The sequence below is a fragment of the Palaemon carinicauda genome, chromosome 42, assembly GCF_036898095.1.
Source record: "Palaemon carinicauda isolate YSFRI2023 chromosome 42, ASM3689809v2, whole genome shotgun sequence".
NCBI lineage: Eukaryota > Metazoa > Arthropoda > Malacostraca > Decapoda > Palaemonidae > Palaemon > Palaemon carinicauda.
This window is the reverse complement of record NC_090766.1, coordinates 34949018-34967517: the sequence shown is the minus strand read 5'-3', so window position 1 is coordinate 34967517 and position 18500 is coordinate 34949018. Positions and strand designations below refer to the sequence as shown.

The 18500-nt window shown below is 38.1% G+C and overlaps 2 protein-coding genes across 2 annotated transcripts in view; both read left to right on the top strand.

Moving 5' to 3' along the window:
* Window positions 1–556: 556 nt before the first annotated feature.
* Window positions 557–6596, top strand: LOC137633094 (period circadian protein-like). Its single transcript, XM_068365255.1, has 6 exons — window positions 557–695; window positions 1507–1569; window positions 3079–3219; window positions 3304–3399; window positions 4408–4539; window positions 6520–6596. Exons 1-6 carry the CDS (start codon window positions 557–559, stop codon window positions 6594–6596), a joined length of 648 nt encoding a protein of 215 aa, XP_068221356.1.
* Window positions 6597–12852: 6256 nt separating this feature from the next.
* The window catches only part of LOC137633093 (putative per-hexamer repeat protein 5), an 18084-nt gene continuing 12436 nt past the window's right edge, over window positions 12853–18500 (top strand). The window contains exons 1-3 of the mRNA XM_068365254.1: window positions 12853–12991; window positions 14219–14338; window positions 16296–16463. Of these exons, the coding sequence (XP_068221355.1) occupies window positions 12853–12991; window positions 14219–14338; window positions 16296–16463 (427 nt within the window). The remainder of the gene's footprint in view (window positions 12992–14218; window positions 14339–16295; window positions 16464–18500) is intronic.

The following is an 18500-nucleotide window of genomic DNA, read 5'->3' as shown; positions in this document are numbered from 1 at the left end:
GAAATAAGGAAATAAATAAACGATATGAGAAATAGTTAACAATTGATAAAATATTTTGAAAATATTAACATCAAAACATCAATTTCATATATATACTATATAAAGACTTATGTCATCCTGTTCAACATAACATTTGCTGTAAGTTTGAACTTATGAATACTTATGATAAGCCATTGAGACCGAGTAATTAGAAGTTTTATTCTGATTTTTTTCCATTTGCCGTCACAGATATCTTATAAGTTTTGGAATTGCTGCAAAGTTTATCATTGTATTAGACACTTTTTCTTAGAACTGGTCATTTTATGAGAAAAGTTTTACCTTTTCCCTCTTGAAATTGAAAATTCTTTTAAAAAATTCGTGAATAAAAGCTAGATTTGGTTTTCAATTCTCCTTGGCAATCAAATCCAAAAAGAACTACACAATTACAAGTACTGGAACAAGCATCGGAACAATTATAAAAAAATTACCAACCCTATGGTAGGTTACACCAATGGAACTATATTAAATTCGACGCTGGATAAAACCAGTCATTACCTCTGGTAACATTGTATGAACTATGTCAACAATGCTTCAACGACTACTAAAAATTACCCCAGTCACAACTATGATGACTAACACTGAAAATATCAGGGATGAAAATAGAAACTTGCAAACATCGCACGAACTACCTCTTGTAGCATGTACTGCCTCTTGTAGTATGTACTAACTCTTGTAGCATGTACTAAATCTTGTAACATGCACTATTATTGTAACATGTACATTACTACCACTAATGCTAAAAAACACCAGAGCAACACAGACCACATTATTATACGTCTAAGCTGAGGTGAATGCGTCAGGAATACAATGTTTCTTATTGTATTTCAAATTGACTTATCTGCCTTATTTTGTAATCCAATCATTAGTAAATGATTCACTTCTCCATCAATTTTAGTTGAATTATCTCTTACTGGATTTGCTCCAGATAAGATTTTAGATGTGATTTATCAACTGTTTTATTCCTCAACAACACTGAATACGATTTATGTCTCGTAATCAATTATATTCACTTTTTCTTAGTGTGATGAACATTAATGTTTATAGCCTTGTTCATATATGTGACCATTTAGAAACTTGGGATATGACAAATATATATTTGTTTTCTCCCAAAATTGAAAACAGAAACTTTATATTACTGTAATAATTTTAATGAGTTAGAACATCAACTTAGGACATACATTCCTAGAGTTAACCTTAACCATCTATGAATTATTTTTTAAAAAATCAATATCCTTGAAAATTAAGGAAAAAATAATTTTTAATGAGAGTTAGAACATACACCTAGGGAATACATTTTTAGATATAACCTTACTCATCTAAAAAATATCTTTAAAAAAATTATTATCTTGAAAATTAAGAAAAAAATCCACCATCAAGTAAAATGAATAAATAAAAAAAATTAATAAAAGATGTAAATGATTATAGCTTTAATATTTATTTATTCAATATATTCTTTTTAATTACAAGGATCAACGACAGATACTACCACTGGTACTACTACTGGAACTACTACTGCTACTACTACAGGAAGTACTACAGGAACTACCACTGGGACTACTACAGGAACTACAACTGCTACTACCACTGGTACTACTACAGGAACTACCACTGGTACTACTACTGGAACTACTACTGCTACTACAACAGGAACTACTACAGGAACTACCACTGCTACTACTACTGGTACTACTACAGGAACTACCACTGCTACTACCACTGATACAACTACAGGAACTACCACTGGTACAACTACAGGAACTACCACTGCTACTACCACTGGTACTACTACAGGAACTACCACTGCTACTACCACTGGTACTACTACAGGAACTACCACTGCTACTACCACTGGTACAACTACAGGAACTACCACTGCTACTACCACTGGTACAACTACAGGAACTACCACTGCTACTACCACTGGTACAACTACAGGAACTACCACTGCTACTACCACTGGTAACACTACAGGAACTACCACTGCTACTACCACTGGTACAACTACAGGAACTACCACTGCTACTACCACTGATACAACTACAGGAACTACCACTGGTACAACTACAGGAACTACCACTGCTACTACCACTGGTACTACTACAGGAACTACTACTGGTACAACCACTGGTACTACTACAGGAACTACCACTGCTACTACCACTGGAACTACTACAGGAACTACCACTGCTACTACCACTGGTACAACTACAGCAACTACAACTGCTACTACCACTGGTACAACTACGGGAACTACCACTGGTACAACTACGGGAACTACCACTGGTACTACTACAGGAACTACCACTGCTACTACCACTGGTACTACTACAGGAACTACCACTGCTACTACCACTGGTACTACTACAGGAACTACCACTGCTACTACCACTGGTACTACTACAGGAACTACCACTGCTACTACCACTGGTACAACTACGGGAACTACCACTGGTACGACTACAGGAACTACCACAGGTACTACTACAGGAACTACCACAGGTACGACTACAGGAACTACCACTGCTACTACCACTGGTACAACTACAGGAAATACCACTGCTACTACCTCTGGTACAACTACAGGAACTACCACTGCTACTACCACTGGTACAACTACAGGAACTACCACTGCTACTACCACTGGTACAACTACAGGAACTACAACTGCTACTACCACTGGTACAACTACGGGAACTACCACTGGTACGACTACAGGAACTACCACAGGTACTACTACAGGAACTACCACAGGTATGACTACAGGAACTACCACTGCTACTACCACTGGTTTAACTACAGGAACTACCACTGCTACTACCACTGGTACAACTACAGGAACTACCACTGCTACTACCACTGGTACAACTACAGGAACTACCACTGCTACTACCACTGGTACTACTACAGGAACTACTACTGGTACAACCACTGGTACTACTACAGGAACTACCACTGCTACTACCACTGGTACAACTACAGAAACTACCACTGCTACTACCACTGGTACTACAACAGGAACTACTACTGGTACAACTACAGGAACTACCACTGCTACTAGTACTGGTACAACTACAGGAACTACAACTGCTACTACCACTGGTACCTTTGGTACCACTACGGGAACTACCACTGGTACGACTACAGGAACTACCACGGGTACTACTACAGGAACTACCACTGGTACTACTACTGGAACTACCACTGCTACTACCACTGGTACAACTACAGGAACTACCACTGCTAGTACCACTGGTACTACTACAGGAACTACTACTGGTACAACCACTGGTACAACTACAGGAACTACCACTGCTACAACCACTGGTACTTCTACAGGAACTACCACTGCTACTACCACTGGTACTACCACAGGAACTACCACTGCTACTACCACTGCTACTACTACAGGAAGTACCACTGCTACTACCACTGGTACTACTACAGGAACTACCACTGCTACTACCACTGGTACAACGACAGGGACTACCACTGCTACTACCACTGGTACTACTACAGGAACTACTACTGGTACAACCACTGGTACAACTACAGGAACTACTACTGCTACTACAACTGGTACTACTACAGGAACTACCACTGCTACTACCACTGGTACTACTACAGGAACTACCACTGCTACTACCACTGGTACAACTACAGGAACTACCACTGGTACAACTACAGGAACTACAACTGCTACTACCACTGGTACAACTACGGGAACTACCACAGGTACTACTACAGGAACTACCACTGGTACTACTACTGGAACTACCACTGCTACTACCACTGGTACAACTACAGGAACTACCACTGCTACGACCACTGGTACTACTACAGGAACTACCACTGCTACTACCACTGGTACTACTACAGGAACTACCACTGCTACTACCACTGGTACAACTACAGGAACTACAACTGCTACTACCACAGGTACAACTACGGGAACTACCACTGGTACAACTACAGGAACTACCACTGCTACTACCACTGGTACAACTACAGGAACTACCACTGCTACGACCACTGGTACTACTACAGGAACTACCACTGGTACTACTACAGGAACTACCACTGCTACTACCACTGGTACTACTACAGGAACTACCACTGCTACTACCACTGGTACAACTACAGGAACTACAACTGCTACTACCACTGGTACAACTACGGGAACTACCACTGGTACGACTACAGGAACTACCACAGGTACTACTACAGGAACTACCATTGGTACTACTACAGGAACTACCACTGGTACTACTACAGGAACTACCACTGCTACTACCACTGGTACAACTACAGGAACTACCACTGCTACTACCACTGGTACTACTACAGGAACTACTACTGGTACAACTACAGGAACTACCACTGCTACTACTACTGGTACAACTACAGGAACTACCACTGGTACTACTAAAGGAACTACAACAGGTACTACTACAGGAACTACCACTGGTACTACTACAGGAACTACCACTGCTACTACCACTGGTACAACTACAGGAACTACCACTGCTACTACCACTGGTACTACTACAGGAACTACTACTGGTACAACCACTGGTACAACTACAGGAACTACCACTGCTACTACCACTGGGACTTCTACAGGAACTACCACTGCTACTACCACTGGTACTACCACAGGAACTACCACTGCTACTACCACTGGTACTACTACAGGAACTACCACTGCTACTACCACTGGTACAACTACAGGAACTACCACTGGTACTACTACAGGAACTACCACTGCTACTACCACTGGTACTACTACAGGAACCACCACAGGTACTACTACAGGAACTACCACTGGTACTACTACAGGAACTACCACAGGTACTACTACAGGTACTACCACTGGTACTACTACAGGAACTACCACTGCTACTACCACTGGTACTACTACAGGAACTACCACTGGTACTACTACAGGAACTACCACTGCTACTACCACTGGTACAACTACAGGAACTACCACTGGTACTACTACAGGAACTACCACTGCTACTACCACTGGTACTACTACAGGAACTACCACTGGTACTACTACAGGAACTACCACTGCTACTACCACAGGTACTACTACAGGAACTACCACTGGTACTACTACAGGAACTACCACTGCTACTACCACTGGTACAACTACAGGAACTACCACTGGTACTACCACTGGTACTACTACAGGAACTACCACAGCTACTACCACTGGTACAACTACAGGAACTACCACGGGTACTACTACAGGAACTACCACTGCTACTACTACAGGAACTACCACTGCTACTACCACTGGTACAACTACAGGAACTACCACTGCTACTACCACTGGTACTACTACAGGAACTACCACTGCTACTACCACTGGTACTACTACAGGAACTACCACTGCTACTACCACTGGTACAACTACAGGAACTACAACTGATACTACCACTGGTACAACTACTGGAACTACCACTGGTACGACTACAGGAACTACCACAGGTACTACTACAGGAACTACCACTGGTACTACTACAGGAACTACCACTGCTACTACCACTGGTACAACTACAGGAACTACTACTGGTACAACTACAGGAACTACCACTGGTACAACTACAGGAACTACCACAGGTACTACTACAGGAACTACCACTGGTACTACTACAGGAACTACTACTGGTACAACTACAGGAACTACCACTGCTACTACTACTGGTACAACTACAGGAACTACAACTGCTAATACCACTGGTACAACTACGGGAACTACCACTGGTACTACTACAGGAACTACCACTGGTACAACTACTGGAACTACCACTGGTACAACTACAGGAACTACCACAGGTACTACTACAGGAACTACCACTGGTACTACTACAGGAACAACCACTGCTACTACCACTGGTACTACTACAGGAACTACTACTGGTACAACTACAGGAACTACCACTGCTACTACTACTGGTACAACTACAGGAACTACAACTGCTACTACCACTGGTACAACTATGGGAACTACCACTGGTACAACTACAGGAACTACCACTGGTACAACTACTGGAACTACCACTGGTACAACTACAGGAACTACCACAGGTACTACTACAGGAACTACCACTGGTACTACTACAGGAACAACCACTGCTACTACCACTGGTACTACTACAGGAACTACTACTGGTACAACTACAGGAACTACCACTGCTACTACTACTGGTACAACTACAGGAACTACAACTGCTACTACCAATGGTACAACTACGGGAACTACCACTGGTACTACTACAGGTACTACTACAGGAACTACCACTGGTACTACTACAGGAACTACCACTGCTACTACAACTGGTACTACAACTGGTACTACTACAGGAACTACCACTGCTACTACCACTGGTACTACTACAGGAACTACTACTGGTACAACCACTGGTACAACTACAGGAACTACAACTGCTACTACCACTGGTACAACAACAGGAACTACCACTGCTACTACTACTGGAACTACCACTGCTACTACTACAGGTACAACTATATCTACCAGTGCCACTTAAACTACCCCAGGTTCGACTGCAGGAAATATCATCGGCACAACTTCAACCGTTTCCAAATGCATGTTTCAATGACACAGTCAATAAATCATTGCTTCACTGCAGTTTCTGCTGATTCTAATTTCTGATTAAGAATCAGTTCAGTTTAAATGAGCAAACATTTCTACTATTCCGGTCCTACTTTACTACTGACTTATTAATAACATGACCTTTTTCTTTTAAAGGAAACATTTTTTGGGGGACATTGTTTGCATCAAACTAAAGTTAACACTGGCATGAAATTCACTTTTTAATGTTATGTAAAGAATATATCATAAACAAAATTAACTATTCATACTTTCAATCAGGATGCCAGATAATTCATGATCAATCAATCAATTAATCAATCATACTTTCAAAATAGATGGCAGAATGTTTCCTTTAATTAGAGTAGTATATTTCTACCTTTTTTCTGAAGCATAATTACTGTTGGATTCTTTTCCTGATTATGAATTATTATTATTTTACAAGTGTTCTTGAATATTCCAAAGAGTAAAAATATCACAGAAAAAATCGTGATATTTGTATTGTATTTTTCTCTCATTAATTTTTCTTTCGTATCTAAGACCCTTTCGATGTAATGTTTCCTTTATAACTTGTCCATCATTACTTTATAATTAAATCAGTATTGCTGCATCATTAATATACTATCTTTATCCCCTTTCGTTATATATAATAAGTTCTTTTTTTATTTAATGTACTGAATATATTTGTTTCAAAACTATTGTAAAAAGTAAAACGAATCTATTGGTGGATCTTCTATTCAGGTGAAATAACAAAATTCTCTAAAGAAAAATTTTCTAAAAATGAAAACCTTTAGTACTTTACTGGCTACTTCTTGATCATCTTAACCTTTCCAAAAATGAAAACCTTTAGTATTTTTCTGGTTACTTGATTATCTTTTTGATGACACCTTTGTCCAAAAAAAACTATAATATATATACATAGATAGAGAAAATTTGAAAGCATCAGCACCGAACAAACTAAATTATCTAAAATAAATATACACGATAAAGGGAATGATTTCTATTAAAAACCACATTTTTAACCACACAGTAAAAAACGTAAGCAGAGTAATGAGAAACTTGATCATCCTCATTCCTGTTTTCCTGAGGCTAAACCAACTAATTTAGCTTTTCGATCTCGTGAAATTAAAGCTCTCCTTAATGTTCAGGGAGGTGTAGACCAAAATTATATTTTTTCTTTGTCTTTTTATAAAGACTGCACATTACTTGCTTCTGAATTATTTGTTACTTTCCGCAAGAAAGCGAATAGGGGTTCTTTTCGCACTTGATGGAGAATTGGTAATGTTACTCCAATATCTAAATGCGTTTGACGTAGGTAAAGTCACGCTGATTACTGCATAATTTCAGTAATTCCCATATTATTCAAAAATTTAGAATGTCTTTCGTCATAACATCTAAATAGGTATACTGAACATACCATGTGTTCTCTAATTTGATATTTAGCTTTCGTAAAAGCCTTGGAGCACGGGATACCCTCTGTAGCATCTCCAATGCTATACAGAAATCCCTTGATTGTGGTCAAGAGGTTCATATGATTGGCCTTTATTTTAGTACTGCATTCGACCATGTTAATCATGATGACCTTGCTTTCAAACTGAAAACGTTAGGATTGGGTGGGTATTATTTATAATAATTATTGAACTTTCAAGCAATTGGTCACATAGAGTTGTTGTTGAGGGGTACCATAGTGAATATAGGAATGTACTACTTGTTCCTCAGGGTAGTGTTCTTGGCTCATTACTATATATTATATACACATAACATGTAGTTTGGCCTAGAAAAACAAAGCTCGTTGCATATGCAGATGATGATACTCTCTTTGCAACAATTCCATCTCCTGAATATAGTTCTGGGGTTGCTGAATACCTTAACAGAGCTCTAGCTAAAATTGGTGCATGGTGCAAATTATGGGGTATGAAGTTGAACCCTACCAAAACTCAAAGTATGATCGTAAGTAGGTCAAGGATAGTGGCTCCCTAAACCCGAATATCAGTATTGATAATATTTCGACAGCAAATTAACTTTTGAGAAACACATTGGGTCTGTGTCTTCTTCAATTACACAAAAAATGACTCATTGAGAAAGTTTTTTAAGATTTTCGGTGATCACTCTATTCTGAAGAAGTGTTTTAATTCTTTCATTATACATTGTTTCAAGTATTGTTCTCCTGTCTGGTCTTCAGCTGCCGAACTTCATCTTAATTTGTTGGACAGGAACTTACAGCCTATAAACTTTCTTATTCCTTGACCTAGAATTCAATCTCTGGCTGCATCGTTCAATTAGTTCGTCATGCATGGTACACAAGGTTTTCATAATTCTGGTCGTCCTTTACATTCAGAACCATCCTTTTCGTAATAATAGGAATGCAGTTTATTCTGATAATTATGCCTTCTCCATCATAAGGCTCAATAGCACAGTAATCTAAATGCTGTATTCCAGCAGGGACAAATTTCTGGAATGATCTTCCTAATCTGGTAGTTAAACCAGTGGAACTTCAAATATTCAAATTTTGCAGCACATGTTTTTACTTTGAAATGGTTGACATAAGTTTCTTTTTATAGTTTATATATGAAAGATGTTTTAATGGTGTTACTGTTCTTTAAAAAATTGTTTTAATTGTTCATTACTTCTTTTGTAGTTTATTTCCTAATTTTCTTTCCTCATTGGGCTATTTTTCCCAGTACGAGCCCTTAGGCATGTTGCATCCTACTTTTCCAAATAGGGTTGTAGCTCAGCTAGTAATAAGTAATAATATTATTGCAAATGCCGTGCAATTCTACACCAATTATTATTTTTTAATATGGTCTTCATCTTGATAAAAGGAGCAAAATATATTAGTTACATTGTTTTATATATCAGCATTTAACAGGAATCTAATTATTGAGTGAATACTTTGCAACATGAAAACACCTTAAGATACTACGGTCCCTTTCACACTAGCTGCCTGACGAAGTAGTCGACTGATAGGTAGAATGGATTCATTTACATCTTTACGGTTTTATCTGAGGCACTCTCAACGCTTGTTCGGCCTTGCATTACGTGTACGACATCTCACTCTCTATTCCCGGTGCCACATAGGCACACACTATTCACGAGCATCAACTGTAACCAATGGCTATCTTCCTGACTGGACCAAGATCTAGTAAAAACTGGTCCAGCACTCCCAAACAGTGATGACGTCATCAGAGCCAAAGCCTCGCTTCCAAAACCCTATTCTTTTTCCATGAACCGGTTTAATATAAAACATATGCCCCATTGACGTCACATTTCCCACCAGCTAATAATTGTTGGACCTGATTCCTAGTACTTGGACTGGACGTCTGGTTATTTTTTTCACGTATAAACATGGATGAAAATATTGATGTAAATCTAATATCCTTAACAAAGGCTAATTCTTTAATATGGGATTGGCATCTAGAAATTTATAAATGTATTTTATAGGTAACTTGGAGGTAGTAGGTTGGCCTGGGCACCAGCCGCCCGTTGGGATACTACCGCTAGAGAGTTATGGGGTTCTTTGACTGGCCACACCGTACTACATAGGACCGTTCTCTTTGGTTACGGTTCTTTCCCTTTGCCTACACAGACACCGAATAGTCTGGCCTATTCTTTACAGATTCTCCTCTGTCCTCATACACCTGACAACACTATGGTTACCAAACCATTCTTCTTCACCCAAGGGGTTAACTACTGCACTATAATTGTTCAGTGGCTACTTTCCTCTTGGTAAGGGTAGAAGACACTCTTTAGCTATGGTAAACAGCTCTTCTAGGAGAAGGACACTCCAAAATCAAACCATTGTTCTCTAGTCTTGGGTAGTGCCATAACCTCTGTACCATGGTCTTACACTGCCTTGGGTTAGAGTTCTCTTGCTTGAGGGTACACTCGAACACACTTTTCTATCTGGTTTCTCGTTCTCTTGTTTTGTTGAAGTTTTTATAATTTAAATAGGAAATATTTATTTTATTATTGTTACTATTCTTAAAATATTTTATTTTTCCTTATTTCCTTTCCTCACTGGGCTATTTTCCCTGTTGGGGCCCCTGGGCTCATAGCATCGTGCTTTTCCAACTAGGGTTTTAGCTTAGCATTTAATAATAATAATAATAATAATAATAATAATAATAATAATAATAATAACAATAATAATAATAATAATAATAATAATAACTTTGAAAGATTTTATATACGGTTAACACATGATCATTACTATAAGAAAAAGAAATTATTGAATCAATAAAGAAATTATACATATAAACGCATTATATATATTTAATATATATATATATATATATATATATATATATATATATATGAATATATTATCTATATTATAATAATACACATAAATTATGTATATCTTATATATAATACATACAACAGCAATTTGTAGATTGGTCACTGAGAGATATCTATCTATCTATCTACCATGGCACTTCCACCAATTTTTGGGGTAGCCGTCATAAATGATAACATAAGGGGATTTTTATTCTCTTTGTTCTTCCCTGCCTGACGAGGAGTTCAACCGAGTTTGGTTGGTACTGCTTTCCTCTTGTACTTCTCCTATCAACACATGCATTCATCGCCTTCTTCAGCAGATGCCTATTTTCATTCTCTCTACGTGGCCAAACCACCTCAACATATTCATACCCCTTCTAGCTGCTAATTCCTTCCTTGCACTTGTTTTCATGCTCGCTAGTGCATTCTTAACTCTAATCGAGATACACCAGTCATACTCCTTAGACACTTCATCTTGAACACTTTCAATTTCTGTCTCTTCGTCACTTTCACCCGTCACCAGTACGATCCATAGATCAGAGTTGTTACTTTCATCTACCACACTACGATCCATAGAACAGACTTGTTACAATCACTCTCTCATACAAATTTTCTTTACATTCATTTTAGCCTTCTATTCTTTGCCATTCCTTTCACTGGCCCCCATCACTTTACATCCTTCATTCACTCTCTCATGTACATCTGCTCCCACTCCACCATTTTCAGCAACAACAGACGCTAAGTAATTAAAATGATCTACTTCCTTAAGTAACTCTCTATTTAACATGACATTCAATCTAGCACCACCCTCCCTTCTTGTGCATCTCATAAACTTACTCTTACCCATATTAATTCTCATCTTCCTTCTCTCACACACCCTTCCAAACTCAATCACTAATTGGACCAGCTTCTCCTCCAAGTCTCCAACTAATACAGTATCATACGCAATCAAGAACTGATTCACCTCCACTCATGATTATTCTCTTCTATCAGTTTCAACCCTCGATCAACCACTCGAGCATTCATCTCTCTTACAACTCTATCAACAACAAAAATGAACAACCATAGCGTCATCACACATCACTGTCTCAGCCCCACTCTCGATGGAAACCACTCACTCACTTCATTTCCTATCCTAACACACACTTTACCAAGTATAAACTCTTCAATTTTTGCACACTGAAGTTCAGAAAGTTGAAATACAAAATTCCTTATTTGTGTTGGGGTTACGCCCTACGAAATACACATACCACTTACCAAATTATTATTATTACTCTATAAGCTACAACCTTAGCTGGAAAAGAAGGATGCCATAAGACCAGGGGCTCCATCAGGGAAAAATATCCCAATAACAAAAAGAAATAAGGAAAAAATAAACCATATGAGATATATTTAACAATTGATAAAATACTTTAAAAATATTAACAACAAAATATAAAAGTCATATTAAACTATGAAAAGATTAATATCAACCTGTTCAACATAAGAACATTTGCTGAAAGTTTGAACTTATGAATAAGTAAGATATGCCATTGTGACCGAAATCATAAGTTTTATTCTCCCTTTTTCCATTTGCAATCACATATATATCTTAGATGTTTGGGAATTACTGCAAAGTTTATCATTATTTTGGACACTTTTTATTAGAACTGATCATTTTATGAGAAATGTTTTACCTTTCCCTTCCTGATATTGAATTTTTTTTTTTTTAAATCATGAATAAAAGCTAGATTTGGTTTTCAATTCTCCTTGGCAATCAAATCCAAAATGAACTACACAATTACAAGAACTGGAACTAGCATAGGAACAATTATAAAAAAAAATTACCAACACTATGGTAGGTTACACCAATGGAACTATATTAAATTCGACGCTGGATAAAACCAGTCATTACCTCTGGTAACATTGTATGAACTATGTCAACAATGCTTCAACGACTACTAAAAATTACCCCAGTCACAACTATGATGACTAACACTGAAAATATCAGGGAAAAAAATAGAAACTTGCAAACATCACACGAACTACCTCTTGTAGCATGTACTGCCTCTTGTAGTATGTACTAACTCTTGTAGCATGTACTAAATCTTGTAACATGCACTATTATTGTAACATCTACATTACTACCACTAATGCTAAAAAACACCACAGCAACAGGGACCACATTATTATACGTCTAAGCTGAGGTGAATGTGTCAAGAATACAATGTTTCTTATTGTATTTCAAATTGACTTATCTGCCCTATTTTGTAATCCAATCATTTGTAAATGATTCACTTCTCCATCAATTTTAGTTGGATTATCTCTTACTGGATTTGCTCCAGATAAGATTTCAGATGTGATTTATCAACTGTTTTATTCCTCAACAACACTGAATACGATTTATGTCTCGTAATCAATTATATTCACTTTTTCTTAGTCTGATAAACATTAATGTTTATAGCCTTGTTCATATGTTACTATTTCGAAACTTGGGATATGACAAATATATATTTGTTTTCTCACAAAATTGCAAACAGAAACTTTATATTACTGTAATAATTTTAATGAGAGTTAGAACATCCACGTAGGACATACATTTCTAGGCTTAACCTTCGCCATCTAAGAATTATTTGTTAAAAAATCAATATCCTTGAAAATTAAGGAAAAATTCATTTTTAATGAGTTAGAACATACACGTAAGGCATAAATTTATAGATGTAACCTTACACATCTAAAAGAATATCTTTGAAATAATTAATATCTTGAAAATGAAGGAAAAATCCACCATAAAGTAATATGAATAGAAAAAAAATCAAAGGAACATAAAAATGATTGTAGCTTTATCATTTATTTAGTCAATATATGCATTTTAATTACAAGGATCGTCCACAGATACTACTACTGCTACTACTACAGGAACAACCACTGGTACTACTACAGGAACAACCACTGGTACTACTACAGGAACTACTACAGGAACTACCACTGCTACTACTACAGGAACTACTACAGGAACTACCACTGCTACTACTACAGGAACTACTACAGGAACTACCACTGGTACTACAACTGGTACTACTACAGGAACTACCACAGCTACTACCACTGGTACAACTACAGGAACTACCACTGGTACTACTACAGGAACTACCACAGCTACTACCACTGGTACAACTACAGGAACTACCACTGGTACTACCACTGGTACTACTACAGGAACTACCACAGCTACTACCAGTGGTACAACTACAGGAACTACCACTGGTACTACTACAGGAACTACCACTGCTACTACTACAGGAACTACCACTGCTACTACCACTGGTACAACTACAGGAACTACCACTGCTACTACCACTGGAACTACTACAGAAACTACCACTGCCACTACCACTGGTACAACTACAGGAACTACCACTGGTACTACTACAGGAACTACCACTGCTACTACTACAGGAACTACCACTGCTACTACAACAGGAACTACCACTGCTACTACCACTGGTACTACTACAGGAACTACTACTGCTACTACCACCGGTACTACTACAGGAACTACCACTGGAACTACCACTGGTACTACCACTGGTACTACTACAGGAACTACCACAGCTACTACCACTGGTACAACTACAGGAACTACCACGGGTACTACTACAGGAACTACCACTGCTACTACTACAGGAACTACCACTGCTACTACCACTGGTACAACTACAGGAACTACCACTGGTACTACCACTGGTACAACTACAGGAACTACCACTGCTACTACCACTGGTACAACTACAGGAACTACCACTGGTACTACCACTGGTACTACTACAGGAACTACCACTGCTACTACCACTGGTACAACTACAGGAACTACCACTGCTACTACCACTGGTACAACTACAGGAACTACCACTGGTACTACCACTGGTACTACTACAGGAACTACCACTGCTACTACCACTGGTACAACTACAGGAACTACCACTGCTACTACCACTGGTACAACTACAGGAACTACCACTGCTACTACCACTGGTACAACTACAGGAACTACCACTGCTACTACCACTGGTACAACTACAGGAACTACCACTGGTACTACCACTGGTACTACTACAGGAACTACCACAGCTACTACCACTGGTACAACTACAGGAACTACCACGGGTACTACTACAGGAACTACCACTGCTACTACTACAGGAACTACCACTGCTACTACCACTGGTACAACTACAGGAACTACCACTGCTACTACCACTGGTACTACTACAGGAACTACCACTGCTACTACCACTGGTACTACTACAGGAACTACCACTGCTACTACCACTGGTACAACTACAGGAACTACAACTGCTACTACCACTGGTACAACTACTGGAACTACCACTGGTACGACTACAGGAACTACCACAGGTACTTCTACAGGAACTACCACTGGTACTACTACAGGAACTACCACTGCTACTACCACTGGTACAACTACAGGAACTACCACTGGTACAACTACAGGAACTACTACTGGTACAACTACAGGAACTACCACTGGTACAACTACAGGAACTACTACAGGTACTACTACAGGAACTACCACTGGTACTACTACAGGAACAACCACTGCTACTACCACTGGTACTACTACAGGAACTACTACTGGTACAACTACAGGAACTACCACTGCTACTACTACTGGTACAACTACAGGAACTACAACTGCTACTACCACTGGTACAACTACGGGAACTACCACTGGTACTACTACAGGAACTACCACTGGTACAACTACTGGAACTACCACTGGTACAACTACAGGAACTACCACAGGTACTACTACAGGAACTACCACTGGTATTACTACAGGAACCTACCACTGGTACTACTACAGGAACTACTACTGGTACAACTACAGGAACTACCACTGCTACTACTACTGGTACAACTACAGGAACTACAACTGCTACTACCACTGGTACAACTACGGGAACTACCACTGGTACAACTACAGGAACTACCACTGGTACAACTACTGGAACTACCACTGGTACAACTACAGGAACTACCACAGGTACTACTACAGGAACTACCACTGGTACTACTACAGGAACAACCACTGCTACTACCACTGGTACTACTACAGGAACTACTACTGGTACAACTACAGGAACTACCACTGCTACTACTACTGGTACAACTACAGGAACTACAACTGCTACTACCACTGGTACAACTACGGGAACTACCACTGGTACTACTACAGGTACTACTACAGGAACTACCACTGGTACTACTACAGGAACTACCACTGCTACTACAACTGGTACTACAACTGGTACTACTACAGGAACTACCACTGCTACTACCACTGGTACTACTACAGGAACTACTACTGGTACAACCACTGGTACAACTACAGGAACTACAACTGCTACTACCACTGGTACAACAACAGGAACTACCACCGCTACTACTACTGGAACTACCACTGCTACTACTACAGCAACTACCACTGCTACTACTACTGAAACTACCACTGCTACTACCACAGGTACAACTATATCTACCAGTGCCACTTAAACTACCCCAGGTTCGACTGCAGGAAATATCATCGGCACAACTTCAACCGTTTCCAAATGCATGTTTCAATGACACAGTCAATAAATCATTGCTTCACTGCAGTTTCTGCTGATTCTAATTTCTGATTAAGAATCAGTTCAGTTTAAATGAGCAAACATTTCTACTATTCCGGTCCTACTTTACTACTGACTTATTAATAACATGACCTTTTTCTTTTAAAGGAAACATTTTTTGGGGGACATTGTTTGCATATCAAAATAAAGTTAACACTGGCATGAAATTCACTTTTTAATGTTATGTAAAGAATATATCATAAACAAAATTAACTATTCATACTTTCAATCAGGATGCCAGATAATTCATGATCAATCAATCAATTAATCAATCATACTTTCAAAATAGATGGCAGAATGTTTCCTTTAATTATAGTATATTTCTACCTTTTTTTCTAAAGCATAATTACTGTTGGATTCTTTTCCTGATTATGAATTATTATTATTTTACAAGTGTTCTTGAATATTCCAAAGAGTAAAAATATCACAGAAAAAATTGTGATATTTGTATTGTATTTTTCTCTCATTAATTTTTCTTTCGTATCTAAGACCCTTTCGATGTAATGTTTCCTTTATAACTTGTCCATCATTACTTTATAATTAAATCAGTATTGCCGCATCATTAATATACTATCTTTATCCCCTTTAATTATATATAATAAGTTCTTTTTTTTATTTAATGTACTGAATATATTTGTTTCAAAACTATTGTAAAAAGTAAAACGAATCTATTGGTGGATCTTCTATTCAGGTGAAATAACAAAATTCTCTAAAGAAAAATTTTCTAAAAATGAAAACCTTTAGTACTTTACTGGCTACTTCTTATCATCTTTAACTTTCTAAAAATGAAAACCTTTAGTACTTTACTGGCTACTTCTTGATCATCTTAACCTTTCCAAAAATGAAAACCTTTAGTACTTTTCTGGTTACTTGATTATCTTTTCGATGCCACCTTTGTCCACAAAAAAAAACTATAATATATATACAGAGATAGAGAAAATTTGAAAGCATCAGCACCGAACAAACTAAATTATCTAAAATAAATATACACGATAAAGGGAATGATTTCTATTAAAAACCACTATTTTAACCACACAGTAAAAAGCGTCAGCAGAGTAATGAGAAACTTGATCCTTCTCATTCCTGTTTTCCTGAGGCTAAACCAACTAATTTAGCTTTTCGATCTCGTGAAATTAAAGCTCTCATGATGGTCCTTAATGTTCAGGGAGGTGTAGACCAAAATGATATTTTTTCTTTGTTTTTTTATAAAGACTGCACATTACTTGCTTCTGAATTATTTGTTACTTTCCGCAAGTAAGCGAAAAGGGGTTCTTTGGGCACTTCATGGAGAATTGGTAATGTTACTCCATTACGTAAAAGCGTTTGACGTAGCTAAAGTCACACTGATTACTGCATAATTTCAGTAATTCCCATATTATCTAAAGATTTTGAAGCTCTTTTGTCATAACATCTAAATGGGTATGCTGAACGTAACCACGAGTTCTCTAGTTTGATATTTTGCTTTTGTAAAAGCCTTGGAGCATGGGATACCCTCTGTACCATCTCCAATGCTATACAGAAATCCCTTGATTGTGGTCAGAAGTTCAAATAATTAGCCTTCATTTTAGCACTCCATTTGACCATGTTAATCATGATGCCCTTGCTTTCAAATTCAAAACGTTAGGATTGGGTGGGTCTTTTTTATCATAATTATTGAACTTTTCAGTAATTGGTCACATAGAGTTGTTGTTGATGGATACCATAGTCAATATAGGAATGTACTACCTGTTGTTCCTGAGGGTAGTGTTCTTGGCCCATTACTATATACACATGATATGTAGTTTGGCCCAGTAAACAAGCTCAATAAATATGCAGATGATGATACTCTCTTTGCAACAATTCCATCTCCTGAATGTAGATCTGGGGATGCTGAAACCTTAATACAGCTCTATCTA

Bases quoted from the DNA above. Each gene is read 5' to 3' on its own strand.
- LOC137633094 (XM_068365255.1), top strand. From the start codon at position 557: ATGTCAACAATGCTTCAACGACTACTAAAAATTACCCCAGTCACAACT. The intron at 696-1,506 runs GTATGTACTAAC...TTTAATTACAAG, and splicing joins AGCATGTACTGCCTCTTGTA to GATCAACGACAGATACTACC. The intron at 3,220-3,303 runs GTACTACTACTG...GTACTACTACAG, and splicing joins TACTACAGGAACTACCACTG to GAACTACTACTGGTACAACC.